Consider the following 25,514-nt stretch of genomic DNA (forward strand, 5'->3'; position numbering starts at 1 on the left):
AACTCAAAGAAGCCCTGGCGCGCCCTCCCCCCCTTCCCGGTCTGGTAGGGCGAAGGAGCGGGCGCGCAGTCGATCGAGCGATCGGTTGGCGGCTCTTTCTCCTGCTCTGGCATCCAGCTCTTGGGGCGCAGGCCCGGCCGCCGCGGCGCGCGCCCGGTGGCCGTTGGCGCTCGCGCCGCGTCTTTCTTCTCGTACGCAGAACTCGGGCGGCGGCCTATGCGTTTGCGATTCGACGAGGAGTCGTCCGGGTGGTTGGCGGCGGCGGGCAGCTGCTCCGCCCCGCTCCCGGGGAGGCGGCGGCGGCGGGATTTGGCGCGGCCGGGGAAGCTGGGGTGGCCGGGGCCGGCCTGGAGGCCTGGCGCCACCCTTCGGGGCCTGCAAGGACCCAATTGGGAGGGCAGGAGGGAGCCGGGGGATGGTTGGTGGTGGGCTTTCTACTTTGCCTTTTCCTCCTTATGCCGCCTTAGTGAGGGGCGGGAGCTCTGGCGGCAACTCCGGGGTGGAGAAGCGAGCTCCGGAGTCGGAAGAGCTGTGTTTGCTTCCGGGCCTAGCCACCAGCTGGCCGAGTGACCTTAAGCAAGTCACTCAGTAATTTGTCTGCGCCTCAGTTTCCTCCTCTATCAACGTTTGTGGGATTGAAAGCGCTTTGTAAACCATAAAGCGTCGGTGGATGAAAGGAATGATTATTGTTCGTTATAGTTGGCTTTTTTTTTTTTTTTTTGGAGTTGTAAGAAAACTTAGAAATTCCCAGTCCTTGGATATTGAACCTGGAAACCTTGGATTGGAGATGGAGATCCCCAAACTCCCTGAAATTGTGTGCAGAAGTTAGTGGGAATATGCAATTAAGGGAAATGAGGATCCATCACCATCAAGTTTTCAGAGGGGGCTGTGACCCGGAAGAGTTAAGAACCACAGTTCCTTTGCCACAAGGAGGAAACTGAGGCTTAGATGTCATTTGGGACCCGTAACAACCAAGTTGAAGCCCCTGTTGAATCCCTGGGATATGTGAGCTGTTCTATGCATAGTGGATATTCGGGGTAACAACACTCCACTGCTTGGCTTCTGTTCTGAGTCCTTTCACTATGGGTTGCCTGAAGGGCGGCTGATGCTTATGGTACATTGACACCCAATATAAAGCAGCTGAAACTAGGAGTGGATGTGTTCTCTAGTGTCAAGAAGCCTATTCAATCTTTGGCCCAACAACTTTTTATTTTCTGGTGCCTGACTACCGTTCTGACTCTTTCATTGACCATTTTCCATGACCATGGTTGCCATCCGTTACTTGCTCTTGTTTTATATTCCTAGTTCTGTGTGGTTGGTAGTGAGCAGGCTTATTTTTAAATGGTGCTGCCAAGTCCAGCTAATTAATGGTGCAGGTGGGTTTTTAGCAAGCTGCCTCACTGGAATAGACTGAACTAGACATGGAATTCCTGAAGATGTTTGTTTTTATTAATTGAAGGTTGACATTCTCTGAAAAGTTTTGTTAGAACTTCCTCTGAACCTCAAAGTCAGTAGTCTGGAAGTGTTTCAAACCTTAACTTTCCTCCCTGCCTGCTTTGTATTCTCTTTGCTTGCAAGTGTGTTATTAAGATGGCCAAAATGCCAGTTTTTGCTTCTTTGTTAATTGTCAGCTGCTTTTTATCAGATTCCAGGCCATTGTCCAGCAAACACTATAGAAATGTTTGAACACTTGGATTTCAAACATTTTCGTTTTGTGGAGTGGTGCTTACCGTGGTACAGCTCTAAGTAAGCAAATGCAAACACACTTAAGTGTTTTGTCTGTTAGGTGTTAGCCGGTTCTGCTATTTCATACAAATGTCTGGAAAAAATCAATTGACTGTTCCCTTTACCTGGAGGGCAGAGACAAATGATCTCAATTCCAGAGAAATGACTGTTTTGGAGACAAATGTGTTGGTCTTTTAGCTCTTTTGTAATTAAATCTGGATGTACCTCAAAAGAATCTTGAGACTGTGGTGATACTATGCTTTCCTCAGGAGAAAGGAGGAGAAAACCAACTGGAACTCAAAGCTTGAAATTCTGTGACAAAACATGAACTGTCCAGAATAGGAGGTTGAAAGGGTTTCACTACAGCGTTCTGCACTCGCTGGAACCGATGTCTTTCAGTGTCATCACCGCATGGGCTCCAGATTTCCAGAATTTCAAGAACTGGATCTGGGACCTGGAAGAAAATACCAGGGTGTGACAGGAACTCGGGAGCTGGACTTGTTTTTGAATTTGAGGAGTGTTGTCCTTGTTGTGAAAAAGAGACAGTGACCGAGCAAGCACTGCCACCAGCGCTATCACTGGAAATCCGGAGACCACCAAACGCTCAGTGCAAACTCGGGCGATGCTCCATCCAAAGTGAACTACGGTACTTGCCATTTTCCAAAATGCCTTTTTCTTTACCATCTCTGCACATTTGTTCATGCTCTCTTCTGTATCCTGGAATACCTTCCTCTGCTTCTTCATCTGTCAAAACTGCTGTTTCCTCAATATCCAACTCAGATGCTCTCTTCTCCATGAATCTCTTAACCTTAGGCAGAAATTAACCTTTTTAAAGTTTTTTAATGTTTTTTTTTTTAATCTTTCATTTATCCTTATATACAGTAGCTTATAAAGTCCTTTTTTGTGTGCATTGCATTAGTTCTCTTTACAGGTAACAGCCCCTTGAAAGCAGAACTTTTGCCAAGACATGTTAACCACATATGATGAAGCTTTAGTAGAAAGGAGAAATTTAGAGACCAGTCCGTCGCCAAATAAGCACTCAATATTTGCTTAGTTGCTGTCTGATAACCTAATTCTTCATTATTGAAAAAGTCACTAATTATGGGCCATGTCTCCTCCTTTACTTGATGTTTTATTATTTTTTAATTTTAACTTTAAAAAGATTTTAGGGACCCCCTCAAATATGAAGAGAAACAACCATATTGCATAGGGTATAATAGAGGAGGGCAAGGGTTTTGTTCCCTGTATACCTTACTCTCTCCTGCTCAAGATGGAATCATTAAAATTAAAGTTAAGTTTTACAAGTATCGATATGAAGTTATAAGACAGTTTGTGAAAGGCATTGAAAAAGGAAGAACAGCAGTGTCTCCTTTGCTTTGGTGTTTGTATATCAACTTAAATCCAGTTCTCAGACCACCTGGGAGCCACTTTGTTCTCCCCCACCAACCACTGCCTAGGAATCTGAATACAGATAAATTACTCCCCCAGAGTATGAGAATTGGAGCCATTCCTATTTGCTGCTTCCCTGAAACAGTTTGTCCTCAAGAGTCCAAAAACAGTCTTTGTCTGAGAACTCTCCGTTCTTATCATCACTGATTATTAACCGTAAGCTCCGCCCCCCCACATTTGTCAAGAATCAGTATCCATCAGGCAGTGGGTATGCTGACAGCAGCCCCACCCCAGTGTCCCGTGTTTCTAATGCCAAGCATTTGTTATCTCATATGTTTTGTCACTCTCCTCTCCAGTCCTGTGCCTCCTGGTTGCCGAGTGTTCATCTGGATCTTCTGATCACCTTTGTGCTATTCCATCAGCCTACAGATCTGGTACCTGGATTTTTGCCCATGGTGATGGATTCTGCCACCTCAGTACTGAAGAAGACATCATTCCAGTGGACCACTGTGATCTAGGAGGCGTATCCAGCGAATCATGATGTGGCCTTCACCTCCGCTCCCATCCTGTTCTACCCAGATTCAACACAGCCTTTTGTAGTGAAGTTCAACTTCTCAAGCCAAATAGCTGAAGCTGTTTTATCACAACAAAGGTTCAGCTTGTTCCATAAGTGTGCATTTCGTTTCTCCAGTTAAAGCTTTCAGAGACACATAATAAATTTGGACCAGGGGATTTTTAGTTATCAGCACTGTCTGAAGAATGGCAGCATCTTTTTGAGAACCATATCGGACCACGCCCCACTGTCTCAAATGATTGAAATTCAGGAATTGTCTAATCTGGACCCCATTCTTTTTCCATTTAAAATCTGTAGTAGCCTACTGAATGAGCAAGCAGATATTCTGACCCGTTGGGATTAAAACAAAGGCACAGTGAACTCACAGCATCTTCTTTGGGATTACTCAGGAACCAGAACTTTTCACACAAATGTAAGAAATTCTACCAAGGAATCCCTTTACCTAACAGCATCTCACAAAGCTCCAATCAGATTCCAGAAAAGGCCTCTTGATACATCCAGGTAGAACCTATATGGTAATCCCTTATGTTTATCTAGCACTTTACAGTTTCAAAGCACTTTCACTTGTATTAATCTTAATTACCAAATAACTCAAATTATAATCCCTTTTTGCAGATAAGGAAATGGAAATTTAAAAGTTATCCAAGGTTACACAGCTGCAAAATGGTAGAAGCCAGGCCTTCTGACTCCCAGTCCAGTTCTCTCTTTGAAATTAACTTAGCCTCTATTTTATGTGCAGTGTTAAAATAACTGGAGATTGGGAACCCCAGAAAAGTTTTCAACTTCCTGATCTCAGTCAGTGCCCTCAGTCAGTTAGGATGTCCGAGATGTGATTTTGCCATAGTTGTGCCTGGACCTGAAGTCCATGGCATCATCTCTGAGGTTTGGCAGTAGTAGACTGTCTTTATGGTAGTATATTCATCTGACAACAAGATTACCCATTAGAAAACACAAAGCTACTTTTAGATCTTCCATCCATCTTTGTGGTCTTCACAAAGATGGCCTAGTTGATTGGGGATCCCTGTTGATTCCATGTCTTCCTTTTTCTTTTTTTAATTCTTAATAATATTCCCAGACACCAACTCTGTGGTGCTCTATCCCCAAATTAATATTTACATAGAATGAGCCATCAGTTTTTTTTAGAACAGTACTGTTCATATGTATGTGTGTGTATGTATATATTTGATATACACATGTAATATGTATCATATATAAAGAGCTTCTGTAGTCCAATAATGTGGTAAAATACTGTAAAATGTGTCCCCTTCCCTGATTGTTAATGCAGTGTAGTGTATTAAAGGATCTCAAAAGGCTTACATAAAGAGCCTCATTTAGTTGTTTGGCCCAGTGTGTCCTAAGTTTAATCAAATACATAATGTTATTTTTGTAGCATTTCTTTTAATGGAATGGGAAAACTTCTTTAGAGCAATATAGCCAGTGTTTCCTGATTGCCAACATAACTGCCCTGGAGACCTAGGAATACAGTATCTTTGGAACCCACCCCCCCACCCCACCCCCCCGCTTTTTTTCTTACCTTGTCAATAACTTCTTGAATTAGTATGTCTTTATCATCTGAGAAGCCTACATTTTGACAGTTAGCTTTGTTTTCTGTCAAAGAAACCTCTAGAAGATTTGTGGGGCTACATGGGAGAGGGGTGTGGGGAAGTTAATTCTGCCAGAAAGATGGATTAATTCTATGATGTTTGTGCTGTAAATCTAGTTTAAGGGAACTACATCTCAGGTGAGTGAGGAGGGAAGAGGAGAAAAATAGAGTAAAAGGGAATGGATGAGAAGGAGATATTTTCTTAGGATTTAAGTTGTGGCCCATTGAAATCTTATAATACTTGAAGTCATCCAGGCAAGGACTTCTTGAAATAATATTTACAAAGAAACTAATGCATTTTGCAGTCATTTGCTGACTGCAAGAAAACCCAGCGCTATTGTCACTTAAAACCAATAGCCTTGCCCTGATAGTCACGTAAAGCCCAATCAGGCAATCTGAGTTTGTAGCAGACTGGAATGTTAACTTCTTCATTTTGTAATGTGGCCCACACTAGAGAAGGAATAAATAGGAAAATGGTTTGGCTTACCACAGGCTTTGCTCACAGTTTCTGGTTTCTGTGACCTATTTTTTTTATTTCAGCATTTTGTGAACAACTTACTCTTAGATCATTGGTTTTCCAAAGGCTTTGTGGCCATGAAGCCCTTTGAATGAAAACTTTATGGAAGCCCAGAGTAAAAGTGAAGCTGCTCTGGAGGAAGCAGAAGTGGGGGGCCTGAAACCTGCCACAAGCATCTTACTTTACCATCATGGTGACACCTAAGGAGACTTCTTTACAACAACTAGAATTCTTCAGAACACAGTTTGGAAACCACTGCCCTAGACAACAGTATGTTTGACCTGAATGGCATTCTGTTCTGTACCTCTACCCAACATGTCGGTGTTCAGTTGATAATGAGCATTCTTAGAAATACTCAGAGAGTGCAAGAAGATGGACATATCTTTGCCCCCAAGATTAGTCATATGGGCTGAAAGTAATATCAAATGGACCTAGAATAATAGCCCTCTAACCACAAATAGACTTCCAGTGATTCCTGAATGATACAGCCAGAGAGCAATTTGTACGTTACACTGACAAACCCCCTTATTCAACTTCTTCCACAAACACCGGATGCTCTAGTGGTACTTAAAATGCATGACCTTGAAGTCTTGATCCTCCTTGAATACAGTGAACACCAAGTATTGAAGCTGATGCCTCATTGAGGCAGTATTAGACCAGCTATACATTGGACCTCCCATTCTCAGCCATGGTACTCTACTTTGTGTGCAAGGGATAACTATAAACTATGAAAGCAGAATTCAGAGACTGGCAACATTACCTAAAAGGGCACCTGATGATTATTCATCTTCTCAAACTACATCAACTATCACTCAGCCATTGGCAGTTACACTACTACTTGGTTTTTATTCAGTTTAACTGCTGTTTCCAGAATAAAGAAGCAAATAACCTTTGAAAAACTGCTAAAACAATTCCTCCATCACTGGCACATCTGCCTGTTCTGCTCAGAAATTAGGAGTACGCAGCTCTACATGTAATACCTGATCCACAAGAGACAATCTCTGAACACCCTTTTCTTGTGTGTGTAATTTAAAATGTGGCCATTGTAAAAATTTTCTTCCAGCCAATGAGAGAGTTTAAGATGAATCTTTTGATGTCTGATACCATCAGTTGTTGATGTTAATGATATTTAGAGGTAGGCCTTTGGATCAGGCCTTGATAGCTTACTTGGTGGGCATCTCAAATTCCATATCTACCTTTTTGCTGGAAATGTAGACTAACGTGAAAGGAAATCTACAAAGCCTGCAGCTAAAGAGTTTTATCAATAGGCTCAAGCTTCTTGAGTCTTCCTAATGTCACAAGACCACGGTCCCTTGTCCTTGTGGATGTTTCCATGGAATTTCATCTGTTGTTTTAACTGAATCACAGTGGCTGACTTCATTCCTTGTCATGAAGTACTCTCAGGCATTAAGACAACTTGTCTGTTCAGGAGGGATTTGATACATGAATTCCCAGACCAGATCATGTAGAACAAGTAGACTTTAATCCACGCCCTGAGAAAAAAATCTTATTTCTTCAGAATTGACTTAAGGGCCAGCTGTCCTCAACTACTTTAATGAATGCACTGGTTAAAAGTTGGGAATGTTTATATCTTTGTCTCTTATCCTCTACACTAATTGTGATTATGTGACTCAGTGTACAAATCATCAAACAAAGCCTAAGTCTGGTTATTCTATACTGCTCATCTTCAACAAAATCTGATGACTAGCCTGCTTGTGTATATACAACTATTATTTGTAAAGAAGAAATTGTCTACAAACTCTGTATTTTCACTACCTTCATAATGTCAAGTCGATTTTCTTTTTCTCCTGGACTTGACCAGAAGATAACATTGATCTATCACTGCCAGTCATTCCCTTTAACCCTGTTAAAATGAGAGACTTAAAAAGGTAAAGATGATCATCTGTTCAAGAGTCTAATGTATGCTGTGTATAAGAATTGATGGTGGAAAAAGCCTAAAACTCAAACCTAGTAACTATCTCCATGCCTCAGATCTCAACTTGCAGCAGTACCATTCAACCAGTCTGAGGCCTTGACTTGTTGATAAGATGTTTCTCAGAGATGAGCTGAATTACAGAAGATGGAGACTTGATTACCAAAGAAAGTAGGGCCAACCTTGATGAACCTGGCTCTCCCAACCCTGTCACTCCCAGATGTAGCATAGACTCCTAAACAGAGCCTCAAGTCTGGATTTAAGAGATACCCTTCTCCTGAGCTGAAAGTTCTTGGACAGATCAGCAGGAAAGTGAAAGTTGCTATACCTGACTGGCCCTTTAAGATCAGAAAATTGTATCTAGAGTAAACCGTATGGATTAACCCTGGAATACTCAGGGTTAAAGCTAATTTACAGAACTTCAACGTTAAACTGCCTGTTTTTCCAGATCTTAGCCTGGCTACTGATATGACTGGCCCTGCTGAAGGTACCTTACTTGTCTATTTACCTGACTCAGCCATTGCCTGCCTTTCTGACATGTTGCTGCAATCAGACACTGTCCTTCAGAAGACTACAGCTGATCTCGGCTATCTTATATCCATTTCCACCAAGAAGTTTTGAACAGAAGCAACCTGTACTTCTGTACTCTCTGGGACTTTGTTCACAACAGGAAGGAGCATGCTACATACTCCTTGACCAGCAGATTTTTTTTTTTTAACTGCAGAGTAAGTCTCTATGCCTATATATATTAGATCATCATTTTCAGCACTTGGGACCCTTTCTGCCAGATCTGAAGGAGCAGAGCAGATTGAAAGCACTGTCCATTCCTCCATTCTATGGTCATACGGAGATGAATCTGATTTACCAGTATTCACAGAAACGTACCAGTTCAACTTGGCAAAAGACTTAAAGGAACATAAAACTTTACCACTGAACTTAAAATTTACCACTGACTTGAGGAAGTCTCACAGAACTCTTTGCCAGTGGGAGGCTGGTTGTCCTGTTTCATGTCAGCAAGACAGTTGGGCTCTTAGGCTCATGACGACTGAGTTTACTTACATTGAAACTCGTGTATCATCCAGATATGGTATTGGACATGATTATTCCATTCAGATGGATTACAAGCCTCCTGAGTAGAAGACAAACTTACTACTCATGATTTTTTTCGAGAATACTTTTATCATCAAGGAAGGAACAATGCCAGTGGTTACCATTCAACTTTATGAGCAGAGATTAAACTTTTTCAGTATCTGGTCTTACCACTGACATCAGTTGTTTTTGATTGACCAGCCTCCATTCCATTCCTTTGTAACAACTCCCTGATGTTTCTTCGAACCTCCTCTCCCTTTCTTCAGTCCACATGGTTCAATCTGACCTAATCTTAGGTTTCATGGATGGACATGTAATTCAGACCTGATCAATCAGCACAGTCCATCTCCTTGACCATAGTGATTGATGCAGGATTGGTCATGTGATTCAAGTTGGTCCAGTGATTCTCAACCCTAAGAGTTTTAGTGAACTACGGAAGAGAAGCTCTTTACTGAGATTGCTTAGCTCTGTAGGATGAAAAGCTCAAACCAACAGGGCCCAACATATCAAATGAGCCAGTCGGAGAATGAAGCCAGTACAGAGGAAAATGGAGCCAAATGATGGAGAGACTTGAGTCCTGATGACAATGTTTGTGCCCCCTGGATCAAACCGTGCCTGAAGCTAGTATATCCCCTGGACTTTTCAGTTATGTGAATCAATAAATACCCTTCTTTGCTTAAGTTACTTTGAGTTGGGTTTCTATTACTTGAAATTGAGTCCTAAGATACTTGTCTACCAATATCAGAATCTTTATTAAACTAGAGGTCAAGGCCACACTGATATTATTTTCCAGTCCAGAAGATAGAGTGGAACAAGAGCTGACATATTTAAGTTACTACAGAAGCATAAAAATTAATTACATGGTAGAAAAATATAGTAAAAAATCTAAATGCTTATCAGCAAAGAATTTGTTATAACCACTATAAAACACCTGGTTCCACCATATAAGAACATTTACATGTCTGTTGTAAAGAATAAAATACACTTATTACATATGGGCATGGGAAAATGGCCATAATTTATTAAGTGAAACAACCATTGCTAGAAAAATGTGTAGTATGAACTCATCTAAAAATTTGTGTTTATGTTCATAATGCAAAGTCTCAGTGTAGATTACATGACTTTCAACTTTATACATTTCTGTACTTGAATATTTTACACTACTCACATTTAAACTCTTATTTTAAAATAAAGAATTTTAAAAATTAAATATAATGCTTACTGTTCAACCTTGACAAGTTAGTTAACACTGAGCCTGTTTTGTCAAATAATTTAAAAGACCTACCTTTATATTAGTGAATATTTAGATAAATATATTCATCCATTACTCAAACTGATGACTCTTGAACCTTTCTGAGCTCGGTAACTTCCTTAATTTTTAATGTCTGAGTGTTATTTGGCTTACAAACTTTATAATTTTGGTGTTCATCAAAGGTTATTCCAGTTCTCAACCAACATTAATCTATTTAAGACCTCTTGCAGTATTCACACTAGGCAGAGAGAAGGATAAAGTCACATTTTCCTTGAAATCTGAGTATTCCGGTCTTCCTGCAGTCAAAGTCAATAATGGCCTTCTACTGCTAAATCCATTACATAAACATCTGAATGTTCAGCAGCACACCAACTCCCACCAGCTCCTGACTCCTGAAGTGTCATTTCCCTCCTTCCCTGCCGGCTATTGCTCCTTTGTAGGTTCAGTTCTCAGTATTGGTATAGCAGACATCCATTGATTGTTGTCTCCTACCCCCACCTTTTTTTTAGTGATAGGTACCCATTTTTCCTTCAGAATGCTCCTCTTTGCCATTCTGTGGGAATGCTGTAAATGACAGTATTTTTGTCTCATGCCCCCTGTCTGACTCAGGTTGGATTGTGTGATCCAAGCTTGTACAATCTAAATTCCCCTCCCACCAGGACTTGGAGTCTTAAGAGAGGTGACACAAAATTATAGGAACTGAGTCCTGATTGTAGTGTCCCAAGGAAATCATAAGAGTTACATGAAGACATCCCCAAAGATGCCCTGGTTTCTGTTGTCAGAACCTGATTATCCAGATTTTCCATTGTTTCTGAGACCACCATATATCTTCATTGTTTTTGTCAAACAAAGTGGGGTTTTTTTTGCTTGTAACCAAATGACTGGTTACAGAAATTGTTAACAGTTAAATAGTAGGCTTCAAACCCTCAGAAGCATGGGGATCTGGAATTGATTATTGCACTGATTGAATTAAAGGCAGCAGGAACACTTGCTGTCTGTGGACTGGGGTGGGGGTGGAGGGCAATGAGCCACTTACAATGGCAAAAAAGCTAGTAGAGATACTCCCCGTGTCATTGGAATCTTGTACCTGTTGAGAAAACATCTGGATGACCAGGTCGCTGTTGATAGTAGAACAATCTGAAGTGGATATGGAAGGTTAAGACCACTTGAGTTAGGCATGCTTAATTATAAACTAAAACTTGGAGATTGATTCCACAAGTTGCAGAATTATGAGGGTAATTTGCCATATTACTAAGATTTTTTGTGAAAAGACAGTTTGAATAGAAACTGATTTATGTAATATTGGTATCTGGGAAGATTCAAAAGACTTGGAAATTTTCAACCCACGTATACCTCAGGAATAAAAATGTAGGTCTTCCCACTAGTCAAAAACTCTTGACTGAAGGAAAAATACAGTGTATAAGCAAGGAAGAAGAGAATGCACAGTTGGCTGTCCACAACCACAAGTTCTGCACCTGGATTCAACATGGATCACACTTGACAGTTGAATCTGGGGATGTGGCACCCATGGGTGCAGAAAGCCAACTGTAGTATGCCATTTACCCAAGAGACTTGAGCATCCTGAGATACTGGTATCCACTGGGGTCCTGGAACCAGTCACCTATGCATACCTTAGGAGAACTACCAGCTCTAGCCCTGTGACTTGTAGAAATAAGTCTGTATAGCTTCTACCCATATTTCCTACCTTGTCTTTTTATCCTTCTCCTCCATTTCAATACTTTGCCCCTCACACTTCCTGGCTGAAGTTCGAGCATGTTCCAAGTTACCCCAATCAAACTTTCCTCCATTGGACCTGAGCTATTCTGCTGGCAGTGTTCCCCCAAACTAATACATACGGGTGTGCTGGTGATGATTATGTACCAGTAAAGCCATAGATTGTAGACTCTCAAGATGGGGTTAAGATCTAGAGGGGAATGACTATCACCCAGAAATCTAGATTTGACACTGAATGTGGTAACTAGAAATCATTTTAGATTATTTCCCCTGAGAAGATGGAATTCATTTTCTACAGTATGTTGAATGGAGTCATTTATAAAATTGTTCTAAAGAATGCATGTACTGGAAAGCCAAGGGTAGACAGCTGCATTTGCTTACTCACTGTACTTTTCCCCTCCTTTTTCTGAGAATAGCACCTCACCTTCCCTTTGGGAAGCTAGCCAGCAGATAATATGTAAGAGGCATGTAAGTTCCTGTTACTGAGATTTCCTCGGTTCAGGTTCTTGATTTTCTTGAATGTTAAGCTTCTTTGATTTTTGAGAGCTGCCTCATATCCCTCCAATAAATTACACTGCCTGAGAAGACTGTTAACCTGTCACTGTACTAGGTACCTCTTGTACAACCATATGCAGAGGCTCAGTTGCCAGAGTTGAGTTTTGTTCCTTACAGTCCAAGAACCCAACCAAAGCAGAGGCCCTCCTATGTGTTAGGTCTTCTTGCCCTATAGACGGTCTGAGAAATCTCATCCAGTTTCATGGCTTTGTGGTTTCCGACTGTATGTTGATAAATGTCAGACTCCTATCTTAAGTCCAGGCATATTCCCTGAGCTCCATGTCTGAATGACCACCTGTCATCTGGATATTCCCCCATTTATTTAACATCCAGATACCTTGCGGAGTAGGAAATGGCAACCCACTCCAGTGTTCTTGCCTGGAAAATGTCATGGACCAAGGAGCCTGTTGGTCTGCAGTCCATGGAGTCACAAAGGCTCAGACACAATTAAGCATACACACAGGCACACCTTACAACACTAACCCCACCATTTCCCCTTCAATCTGCTGTTCTTCCACTGTTTCCTTCTCGATAAATGGCACCCTCCTCCACTGTTGCTCAAACCACCACACAGACATAATTCTTGACGCTTTCTTCTCTCTCACCCCAGATATCCTAGTCAGCCATTAAATCCCGTTATGTGTCATTTAAACACACTCCGCAACCATCTCCATGTCCATCACGTTTGTCCGCGGGAACAGTGTGTCGCTGGGACTTGGCGCTTTTCTAGCGGTGTTACTCCCAAGCACTGTTGTCTTCCTTCAGCCCGTTCTTGGAAGAGCTTATTGTGTCACTCCTCTGCCTAAAATCTTTTAGTCATTTCCCCCATTTCACAATAAAATCTAAACTTTTATTATAAAATTTTATCCTTGTTTACAAGGCTCTTGATTATCTTACTCTTCAACTTTGTAACATCATTATCTTTCACCATGTCAAACAGTTACAGCCAGTTTTGTATGTTGGAGTTTCCTATAACATTTCATGTGAAAAAAGAGAGAAGGGGAGGAGTCCATTAAGAGAAAAAACCAAATTCCATTAAAACTCAGAACTACCCAATTAATTACTTACTGCCACAAATACTGTAATTTATTTTCTTCCCAAATTTCTCTTTTCATGAAGTTTCTCAATTAAATCTGATATGTGGAACTACTATTCAAACAGAACTCCAGAGAACAACCAAATCCATACCTCACATCATACACATAAAATACCAGAAGGACTACAGATATAAATGTTGAAATGAAAATTATTGGAAGAATTTTTAGGAGACTATAATTTTATAACAGGAGATCATAAGTGAAACAAGAAGCCTAGAAACCCTAAAGGAAATTACATATTTGACTACATAAGCAGAAATTTGTGAAAACCTTCTGTAAAAGATGCATGATAGACTGGGGAAATATTTCCCACATAAATGACAGATTAAGATTAGTATGGCTAATATACAAAGAGTTACCACAAATTCATCCCTACAAAACAATCACACCAGTAGAGCACCCAATAGGCAACTCAAGAAATCTAAAATTTCAACAGTAATAGTCACCAACCATTTATTTAGTACTTGCTATAGACTAGATAGAGTTTTGGATACTTTACAAGTATATCTCTTTCAATTCTCACAACTTACCCTATGAAATAAATAATATCCCTGTTTTTCAGCTAAGGAAATAGGCTCAGAGGAATGAAGTAACTTGCCCAAGTTATACAGTGGCTAGTCACACATCTTAAACCAGGACACAGACTTGGGTGGAATGACTCCAGAATCCTTGAACCATTATGCTTGTCTGCATTTCACTAAGCATATGAAAGAGGATCAAGTGTACACGTGGTCAGTAAGATGTGAAGCAAAGCAACAAGGTACCATAAGTCACTGTCAACCAGATGGCAACAATCTGTCGATCAGAAGAGCAGTGACCTCTGGTACTGGCAAGAATTAGGGTCAGTGAAAACTTCCACACATTATGGGTGGGAATGTGATTTGTTCCAGCCATCTTTTACCAGGTAATCTCATCATATTGATTAAAAATTTTTAAATGCATCTTGTGGCTCAGCTGTTAAAGAATCCGCCTGCAACACAGGAGACCTGGGTTCGATCCCTGAGTTGTGAAGATCCCCTGGAGAAGGGAAAGGCTACCCACTCCAGTATTCTGGCCTGGAGAATTCCACGGACTATATAGTCCATGGGGTCGCAAAGAGTCAGACACGACTGAATGGCTTTTCTTTTTTCTTTAACCCAACAGTGCTACTTCAAAGACCCCATCTCAGAACTAAGAGCACTGAGATATAAATAAGGGCATCCATACAACAGGTATACTGCAACATGCCTAAGGTAGCAGAAGAATGGAAATGACAGCCCATCAAAAGGAATGCTTGAATCACTTATAGAAGAGCTATATTCTGGAGCATTATGTAGCTGTTAAAATGAGTCAGATATCTAGCTCTTAACCTCTGACATGTCGATGATGTATTTCTTAATCAAAAAGAAAATTTCAGTTATGTATATCATGATAACCCATTTTTGTGAAAATGAAACATACAGCTGTGTTTAAATGATCATGAAAGAAAGGCGAGAGGACATGGAGCAGGCTGAACAGTGAAAGTGGAAGTCACTCAGGCGTGTCCAACTCTTTGCGAACGCCATGGACAACACAGTCCATGGAACTCTCCAGGCCAAAATACTGGAATGGGTAGCCTTTCCTTTCTCCAAGGGATCTTCCCAACCCAGGGATCAAACCCAGGTCTCCCGCACTGCAGGATGATTCTTTTACCAGCTGAGCTACAAGGGAAGCCCAAGAATACTGGAGTGGTAGCCTGTCCCTTCTCCAGGGGAACTTCCTGACCCAGGAATCGAACCAGAGTCTCTTGCATTGCAAGCGGATGGATTCTTTTCCAACTGAGCTATCAGGGAAGCCCTGCAGCAGGCTGCTATGGTTTAAAATAAAGGGTTTGGAGAAAGTTAGTACTTTATACATATTGGCATTGTTTTAGTGCTTATTGAAAACACATTTTCTTTTAATTTAAAAACATACTCATTTCTAAGAAAAATAATGTGTAATTTTAAGAAGCAGTTAGAACTTGCTGCCGTCTATGGGGTCGCACAGAGTCGGACACGACTGAAGTGACTTAGCAGTGGTCCAGTGGTTAAGAATCTGCCGCCAATGCAGGGAACATGGGTTTGATCCTTGGTCTTGGAAGATTGCAGGTGTTGCAAGGCAACTAAGCCTGTGAGCTGCAACTACTGAGCCCATGCTCCCTAGAGCCTGTGCTACGCAAGAGAATCCACTGCAGTGAGAAGCCCACACTCACCACAGGTGGAGAAAGCCTGTATGTAGCAACCAAGACCCGGTACAACTAAAAATAAAAATTTTTTAGAAAAGGAAGAAGCAGTTGAATTGCAACTGGACTTTTTCATAGTAGAATATGCTAATAGAAGAGTGATGATCAAACAAGAGCGCAACAAACAGTGACAGTTGCTTACGTCCTACACGTTTAGGGTTGCCTTTGGAAGGTGCTTGGGTTCCAGGTGACTAGTCTTCAACCATTGGTGAGGCCACTGTCTGTAGCAGAAAAGGGGCTATCCGATGCGGTGCCCTTCTGACAAAGACCTGTTGTCTCCCTGTATCTGTTCTTCCCAGAGTAAACCCCACATTTCCCAGCCTTCCTTGCAGATAGATAGAACCCATTGATTCAATTTTTGCTTGTGGGGTGTGAGCAACTCCTGGGATTGTTCTTGAAAGAGTATGTGCCCGTCTGCTCCCTTCATTCTGCAGGGTAGAATGTGGGCTCAATGGCTGGAACTTGAACACATCACTTGATCCATGAAGGAGCTATGTGTGAATGGTGATGGAGCCACAAGTGAGAAGGAGCCTGGGTGCGTGATGAACATGGAGCCACCATACCAGGCCTAACCCATTTATCTCTGGACTTGCTTTAACTATAAATAAACTTACATCCTCTTTAAATAATTGGTATTTTAGGTTTTCTTTTCCTCACAACTGAGCCAACTTGCCCACAAATGCTTTGATGGACATATTTCTTGCTCCTCAGAAGTAAGGCTATGACAAACCTAGACAGCATATTATAAAGCTGGGGCATCACTTTGCTGACAAAAGTCCATATAGTCAAAAGCTAGATTTTTTCCAGTAGTCATGTACAGATCTGAGAGTTGGACATTAAGAAGGCTGAGCACTGAAGAACTGATGCTTTTGAACTGTGATGCTAAAGACTCTTTCTTGAGAGTCCCTTGGACTGCAGGAGATCAAACCAGTCAATCTTAAGGAAATGAACCCTGAATATTCACTGGGAGGACTGATGCCGAAGCTGAAGCTCCAATACTTTGGCCACCTGATGTGAAGAGTTGACTCATCGGAAAAGACCCTGATGCTGGGAAAGATTGAATGTAAAGGGAGAAGAGGGCAGAAGAGGATGAGATTTTTAGCATCGCCAACTCAATGGACATGAATTTAAGCAAACTCTTAAATTTGAGGGAGACAGTGGAGGACAGAGAAGCCTGGTGTGCTGTAGTCCATGAGGTTACAATAAGTCGGACTTGACTTAGTGACTAAACAACAACAAATTTCTTAGAAACACATAATTCCATTTGTTCTGATTTTATACTAAATCAACCTGCTCCTAGCTGGACTGACATGCGGGCAGTGCTCTAGGTGGGTATCTAGTTGGGTCATGAACCAGGCATATATCTCCATAAGTTAATAATTTGGCCCCTTGCTTTATTAGTTAGGTGCCCCTTCTTTATATTCTCAGAACTCCCTACTGTTGCCTTTGTCCCCCCAATATCCATCCCCACTTCTTTTGATAACTGCACATCAATTGCCTGCTGGGTTTTCAGCCCTCCTCCAGTTTTATCCCTCTGATGACTACCCATGGCTCCAAGGTGAACACATACTGCAGATTAACCTACCAGAGTCCTGTAGCCCCTTGGCCAGGGTGGTTGGAAAGGAATGAGTATATGATCCAAGCCAAACCAGTCTTACACAAACCGAATTTTGGTGGGGTGGTGAGCGAATGTTTTCTAACAGCAAAAGGCATTTCCTTTTGCTTCTAATTTGCTGAACTTAGAACTGTAAGGTTGCAAGCCTGGCACTGTTGGCAACCATCTTGCTACCCCAAGATTGCCTATCTGAGAATGGAACCTACATGGCAACTAAGGAACAGAATCCCAAAGACATTTTTGTCTGCTGGATCCAGCCATGCCTGAAGCAAAACCAACCCTGGACATTTTTTGTAAGTCAATAAATCCAATTTCTGCCTATTCAGTTTGAGTTGTCATCTCTTCACGAAGTGGCCAGAGCCCTGACTAAACCATTCCAATTCACCTTATTACCAGCACCTGCCACACAGTACGTATTTAGGAAATATGAGATCATTTTGTAAAAGGCAAGCTAGAACCTGCTAACTCTAGCAGACTGAGCCACGGAGTTTCTGCACTGGCAAAGCTGAGGATGCTGGCAAGCTACTTAACCTCTCTAAGCCTGCTTCTTTATAAAAAGAGGGGTAGCAACAGTCCATACCTCAAAGATTGAGTATTAGGAGAGAATGATGTACACACAGCACTGAACACAGGGCGAGGTACTTAGTAAGTTCTCAGTAAATGTTAATAATGGTATTATTAAGACAACAATTCCCTGAAAGCCTCAACTCAGCAGACAACCATTCTCTTGCTATCTTTTTAACCTCAACTTGCCAGTGTTCACAGAACACACTATTACTCGGACTCTTTTATAAGGAAAATCAATTCCTTATTTGCCCCATCACCACTGGAGTGCTGGTAGCAGCAAAACATGTCACGTTCCATTCCTCTCGTGGGCTGAGGTCCTTTGACGACACCTGGGCCAGTTGGCCTGTTAGCAGATGTGGTAGGAAGCCTGGATTAAGGAGGTCCAATTCCTGTTAATAGAAATATGTCCTCCTTCATCTGTATCAGATCAGACAGTCAGCCTGGGACCCTGGGCACATTCCAGATGGTTGGTCAGATCAAGAACCAGCACTCCCACTGCTCCTTGTGTTAAAAATATGTATATTTAATATACAGAGTTAAGACCCTGATCCTTAACATAAATAAAAATAAAAGATGTTTTCCTATTCAGGTCTAATTCTGAATATCTCAGAAGCCCTTGCATCTCCTGCATTGGTAGGTGGATTCTTGACCACTAGCAATGCCTGGGAAGCCCAGGAGACACAACAAACTCGGGTTCAATCCTGAAGATCCCCTGGAGTAGGAAATGGCAACCCACTCCAGTATTCTTGCCTGGAAAACCCCATGGAGAGAGCAGCCGGCCGGCTATAGTCCATGAGGTCACAAAGAGTCGAACTTGACTGAGCATATGCACTGAAGACCTTATGACTTTATCCCCTTGCCATCCTTAACTACCTTTAAGTCTTAGGGAAAGTAGGTGATATCAGACCTAGTTGTTAGGCCTGGGAAATAGGCCGAAGCTGACTGCAGCAGTTGGCTAGTGCTGTAGGCCTTGGGGCACCCCAGGCTCATCCTCGTCACTCGCCGAGGCAACAGCAGCAGAACAGAAACACCCCAGTCATTGACTCAGCGTCTGGCCTCGCCTCTCTGGACAGGAGCTCTGACTTCCCGGGTTTGGAAGGTGCCTGGGACTGTTTGGAGCCGGGGAGAAGACAGTTCGCCCAGAGAAAGTATTCAAGTGCAGACACTGTTTTAGGTGGTCTAGGACTTCAGGCATACACAGATCAGGGTTTCAACGCCTTCACAGGTTGGTAGGGAGGGAAGGCGGGACAGGATGACCAAGGAGCCCAGACTTTGCTGACATGCTCAAAAGACAGCGACAACAGTCCTCACCCAGGTGGCGCTGTGGTACAGAATCCGCCTGCCAATACAGGAGATGCAAGAGATGCGGGTTCAATCCCTGAGTCGGGAAGATCCCCTGGAGAAGGAAATGGCAGCCCACTCCAGTATTCTTGCCTGGGAAACCCCATGGACAGAGGAGCCTGATGGGCTACAGTCCACGGGGTCACAAAGAGTCAGACACGACTGAGCACACAAAAAGACAGCAACAACAGTCCTCAAGACATCCCATCGTCAGAACACATCATTCATAGTGCGCTATGAGTTGACATTTTAAAATAAATATATCCACTTCTCCATGACCAGCACAATTATACCACAGTATATTCTGTGTATTTTACCACATTCATTTTCCAGTGTGATCATTTGTGTTATACCACAAGTTTTGAAGAGAATACGACAAAGCAAGCATGAAATCAGAGCCCAGAGACACACACACACACACCCCCTACCACTGAGCTGATAGCCCAGGGAGCCAGCCCCAGAGGCAGGGCCTCGCTGGGGTCTCCATGGCAATGGGAGGGGATGGCCCTCTTCAAGAGCCCTACAGAGGAAGTAGGTAGTTACATATCTTCTTCCCATCACTTCCTGACCCAGAACAAGCCCTTCAACCACTTTGGGGGCTTTCATTATCTCTAACTATAGGAAAACCTGCAATAATCAAAAGTGACTGGAAAAATTTCAAGAAACCTCGAGTCTTTAACAGGCATCATTGGCTTGGGCCGAAAAGCAAATCGATACCAAGTTGTTCTTAGCACTTTGCCAAATGGGATGCAGTTTCCTTGTGCCTGGGGCGCCCAAAAAGGGAACGAGGGCTCAGGCTGTGTTTATGGCTCCCTGCCTGGATACCTCTCTGAGTTCCCTCTTTTTAAGGCGAAGAGCTTTGCTCTAATAGCATTCTGTCCCCCAGAGCCTGGCCTCGCCTGCGTGAACCTGTTTCATGATAACTAGATACTTTTGGCTTCACTTTCTGTACTTGTCCTTGGGCCTACCAGCCTAAGAAGGAGAGGTGGAACCTGCTTGTGCCCCTCCTCCCCTGCTTCTCTTAGTCTGCGCTCTACCTTCCACTAAAAATTCGAGTCAAGCCTCCATGTGCCCCATGCATGGGTCTTAACAGGAAACCACATCCTTTAATCCATCTGCACGTGTCAGGACTATACTGAGGGTATCCTGAACACTGTCTCCAGCCCTGGCTCCTTCCCCCTTATCTAGTCCTCGAGTGTCCACCATCTCCTAACCCCTGCCTTCTGAAATTTCATATTGAAGGAGGCACTCAAGATATATCAAGACTCGTACAAGATAGTGACTTCCCTGGTGGTCCAGTAGCTAAGACTCCTCACTCCCAATGCAGGGGGCCCAGGTTCGAGCCCTGTTCAGGCAACTAGATCCCACACGCCGCAATTAAGAATTCGCATGCCACAGTGAAAATCAAAGATCCTGCGTGCCACAACTAAGACCTAGCATAGCCAGTTTTTTTTTTTTTTAATTTTAAGAAAAAGACTCATACAAGATAAAGGGATATAAGAAATTTGGAAACTTCACATGAAGATGGCTCCTAAGAACCCTGAGTCAAGATGTAATATGACAGGACCAGTTATATAATTATGGGGTCCAGTGCAAAACAAAAATTAAGGGGCCTTTGTCAAACCTTAGGAAGAATTTCAAGATGGTGACACCAGAGCATTGAGCCAAATTTGAGGGCCTCCTGAGCGTCGGGCTCTTGAAGTATGGGGCCCTGTGACTGCACAGGTCACGTGCCCAGGGATCTGGACCTGGTGATATATTTCACCTAAATACCCCTTGGTTCCCAGACTAAAACACATCCATGCCGCCCAGTCTGCCACCGTTTGGTGTCCTTATTACAACACACAGTAATAGCACTTGCTAGAGCTGGGAGTGGAGCTAAGCCCTCTGCTTTTAATAGCTCAATTAATACTCAGAGTACTCCAGCCATCACAAAGGAGGAACACCAGGGTCCCTCAGTTTGTGGGGACCAAACCTCATCCTTCAAACCCCAGATCTCTCAGCTTCAAAAGGAACGGGACCCATGACGGTGGACAATATGAACAGAGGTGTTATAGGCACTCAAATGCTCCAGGAGATTCTGATATAATAGATAAATAACTTCTGTTTAGCAAACCCATAGTACACACCAGGCACGGGGCTCTGCAGTTTTCATGCACCTTCTCATTTGACAAGATTCTGGTGCAAATTATATTCTGTTGACCTAGTACAAGAAGTTTCCCATACTTTATTTCGGTAGGTCACTTAATACTCTCTTGAGTCAACTAACGCACACACAGCCCTACTCCCAGCCATGCTGTCCTTGTGATGCCAGAAAACTGAGGCCCCTGCATGGCAGTCACCCCATGGAGGCCACTCCACCTGCTCATGGACAGCCTGGCCAAAGACTGCTTTTCCTCCTGGTGTCCAGGAACACTGGTCCTTACTTCATCCCCCAGCTGACTTCAGATCTATATCTGGACCTTCACCTTCTCCAGGCCTCCACGGTATATTTCAGCATTCCCCAAAAGGAAACATGAGAAGAAGCAAGACCTAAGTCACCTCCATGTTTGAACAGCCCCCAAACCTTGTACCCCTTCTGATTTCGAACTTTTCCATGAGATTCTAGCCTCCTTTTGCTGAAGCTGGACTGGGAAGAGGAGCTGCTAACACCAGGGGGTGGGTTTGCTTGTTTTTTGTTTCAGGGGCGGTTTTGGCCACTCTATGTGGCTTACAGGATCTCAGTTCCCCACCCAGGGATCAAACCTAAGCCCATGGCAGTGAAAATGCTGAGTCCTAACCATCAGACCACCAGGGGAATTCCCCAGAGGGTATTTTTTATTTTCTTTTAATAACTTGACATGTTTCAGCAGATGAAGGAACATTAGCTGGAAGGAGGACTCCCTGATCTAAGGTCCCATAGCCAGCAAGTGGGCTGGAACTCGAAGCTGTTGGACTCCAACCATCAAACGTGGATGATGTGCTTCAGCATTGGAATCACCTTGGGAGGGTTCATGGAAAGCTCTCAGGCCCTACACTGGTCTACAGAAGGATGATCTCTGAGAAGAATCTGTATTTTTACAAAAATATCCACGTTACTAGAAGCTTCTGGAATTTCTACTTGGAATTCCAGCCACTCTCACAATATTAAGTGTGGCTGATGGACTCTAAGTTGCCCTTACCGTGGTCAGTGGCCACTGGCATTGACGCTAAGTCCAAGTTGGCCCAGGCAGCCATAACAATACCACGGACTGGACAGCTCTAACAACACAATGTATTCTCTCAAAGTGCTGGAGGCTGGATGTCCTGGATCAGGGTCACCAGCCCATGTGGCTTCTAGGGAGGCTCTCTGCCTGGCTTACAGGTGGCTGCCTTCTCATTCTGTCCTCCGTGTGTGTGTGAAAGGAGAGAAATCTCTGGAGCTTTTTCTTATAAGGACATTAATCCTATTAGATAAGGACCCCACCTTTATAACCTTATTTAACCTTAATTACTTCCTTTGAGAATTCATCTCCAAACACAGCCACGCTGGAAGTTAGGTCTTCAACATGAATTGGGGGGCGGGATACAGACCTTCATCTCATAACACCACCTTCAGCTAATGCTTTCCCCTGAAGTCAGACATCCCCCTGAGGTGGGACTTGCAATTTACTTCTAACCACTGGCACCTGGCCAAGAGGATGGGATGTCATTCTGTGACTGTATTACATTGTATAAGACACAGTCCCCCATCTTGGGGACTTGCCTGGTGGTCCAGCAGTTAAGACTCCACCCTTCCAATGCAAGGAACACAGGTTCTATCCCTAGTCAGGGAACTAAGATCCCACATACAGTGCAGTGTGGCAAAAAAAAAATTTTTTTTTAAAGATAACACTTTGCTTGCTTCCATGGTGGCTCACATGGTAAAGAATCCACCTGCAATGCAGGATACCCAGGTTTGATCCCTGGGTTGGGAATATCCCCTGGAGAAGGAAATGGTAACCCACTCCAGTATTCTTGCCTTGAGAATCCCACGGACAGAGTTACAAAGAGTCAGACATGACTGAGCAACTAATGCACACAACATCTTGCTAGCAAATTTGCTCTAGAGGCTCTTCTTGCTGGTTTGTTGAAGGAAGTGGCCATATTGGGAAAGCCCACGTGACAAGAAACTACACTTGGCCTCTAGAAGCTGAGGGCAGTTTCGAACCAAAGAAAGAGTGAGAGGCTGGGGCCCTCAGTCCTACAGACCTAGGAATTGAAATCTGCCAACTCCCTGAGTGTCCTTGGAAACAGGTTCTTCCCCATTCTAGCCTCCAGATGAGAAAGCAGCCTGGTCAACACCTTGATGGTAGCCTTGTGGGCCCCAGAGAAGAAGAGTTATTTAAGCTGTGCCTGGACTGCCAACCCATGGAAACTGAGATCATAAATATATGCTGCTCTAAGCCACTCACTCAGTGGTCTTTTGTTACACAGCAAGGGAAAACAAATGAATGCATCAGACAATCCCACAATCTCCCGTAACCAGGCTGCTAGATTGTTCCTCTTTTTACTAATTCTATCTAGAACAAGTCCTAAACTTACCAAGCAGGACAAAGGACATGTATCAAACTGCCTGGTTGGTTTTTTTTTTTTAATTTTTTAAAGATTTCTTGATTATGAAAAGTGATAGATGTTCACTGTAGAAGTTTTGGAGGCACACCAAAAAGAAAATAAAAATCACTGGGAATAATTTCCTCCCACCCCCTGAGATAACCGCAGATAACACACTGCCAAACAGCCTTCCTTCCCCAACTTGGTTCTATGCAGAGAAGCTGAATAAAGTTACAGAGAAAGCTCTGTACTCTCTGTACAGACTGTTTTGCAACTTGCCCTTTCCACAGCATCAGCCCATGTTTTCTAAAGAATTTGAAGCATCAGAAGGGTGAATTTGTTCCTGGTATTTTGGGATGTTGCCAGATCCCACTGTTAATGACTTCAGGTTTTTCCCAGGCTGGGCTTTGGCAAAAGAGACTCATAAAGGAAACTGAGGCTACACAGGCTGTTGTCACCCAGAAATTTTTGCCCCTCCAACCTCCTCAGAACATTGTAGTTGAGCTGCTATATTCCCTAAGCTGTTACCTTTGGAATTATTGCCGGAGTTCAGTTCATGTAAGCCGCAGTCTCACTCTTGATGAAAGGGGCCTAGAAGAGGGGAAACCCAGCACCCCCCTGCCTGAGACCTGGACAGCTCACCACCATGGAGCCTGATTCTCCCCGGCTCCCACAGCAGCTGAAATTCGATTCCTGGAGACACATTCTAGAACTTTAAGGGTCTGACTTCCTTTAAATGTGAATAGGAAGATAGTGAGATGGAGAAGGAAGGCAGGAATCATTCATTCATTCAGTGAACTTTATCAAACCTCTGAAATCCAGGCCTGTGAAAGTAAGTACAGCATGGTCCCAATCCTAAACCATACTTCTATATTTGAGTGTGATACAATGAATAGGTGTTACTTCTGTAACGGAAAAATAATGTTTAATGAAGATTTTTTTAAAAGGATGTCTGAGTTAGTTAAACATTTATAAACTGTGTTATTGTTCCGCTGGTCAGAATGGCCATTATCAAAATTCTACAAACAAAAAATGCTGGAGAGAGTGTGGAGAAACGGGAACCCTCCTCCACTGTTGATGGGAATATAAATTGGAGAACCTATGGAGAACAGGATGAAGGTCCTTTAGAAAACTAAAAATAACTAAAAAACTAAAAATAGAGCTGCCATTTGATCCAGCAATCCCACTCCTGGGCATTTACCCAGAAAAAAACATGACCTGAAAGGATACGTATATGCCAGTGTTCATTGCAGCAGTATTTACAATAGCCAAGACATGAATTCAGTTTAGTAGCTCAGTTGTGTCCGACTCTGCGACCCAATGAACCACAGCACGCCAGGCCTCCCTGTCCATCACCAACTCCTGGAGTTTACTCAAACTCATGTCCATTGAGTCGGTGATGCCATCCAACCATCTCATCTGTCGTCCCCTTTTCCTCCCGCCTTCAATCTTTCCCAGTATCAGGGTCTTTTCCAAGGAGTCAGTTCTTTGCATCAGGTGGACAAAGTATAGGAGTTTCAGCTTTAGCATCAGTCCTTCCAATAAATGAATATTCAGGACTGATTTCCTTTAGGATGGACTGGTTAGATCTCCCTGCTGTCCAAGGGACTCTCAAGAGTCTTCTCCAACACCACTGTTCAAAAGCATCAATTCTTTGGCACTCAGCTTTTTTTATAGTCCAGCTCTCACATCCATACATGACTACTGGAAAAACCATAGCTTTGACTAGACGG

General features: G+C 43.0%; 1 protein-coding gene across 1 annotated transcript; it reads left to right on the forward strand.

Annotated features, from left to right (window-relative positions):
- Positions 1–5: 5 nt before the first annotated feature.
- Positions 6–9,514, forward strand: TUG1 (taurine up-regulated 1; the record flags this gene model as incomplete). The annotated part of the gene is made up of 3 exons (XM_055549964.1): positions 6–2,371; positions 3,471–4,189; positions 5,832–9,514. A coding segment is annotated over one exon (462 nt), but the record flags the coding sequence as incomplete, so codon positions are not given.
- Between the last annotated feature and the right edge of the window lie 16,000 nt (positions 9,515–25,514).

This window comes from Bubalus kerabau, chromosome 16, assembly GCF_029407905.1.
Source record: "Bubalus kerabau isolate K-KA32 ecotype Philippines breed swamp buffalo chromosome 16, PCC_UOA_SB_1v2, whole genome shotgun sequence".
Taxonomy (NCBI): domain Eukaryota; kingdom Metazoa; phylum Chordata; class Mammalia; order Artiodactyla; family Bovidae; genus Bubalus; species Bubalus kerabau.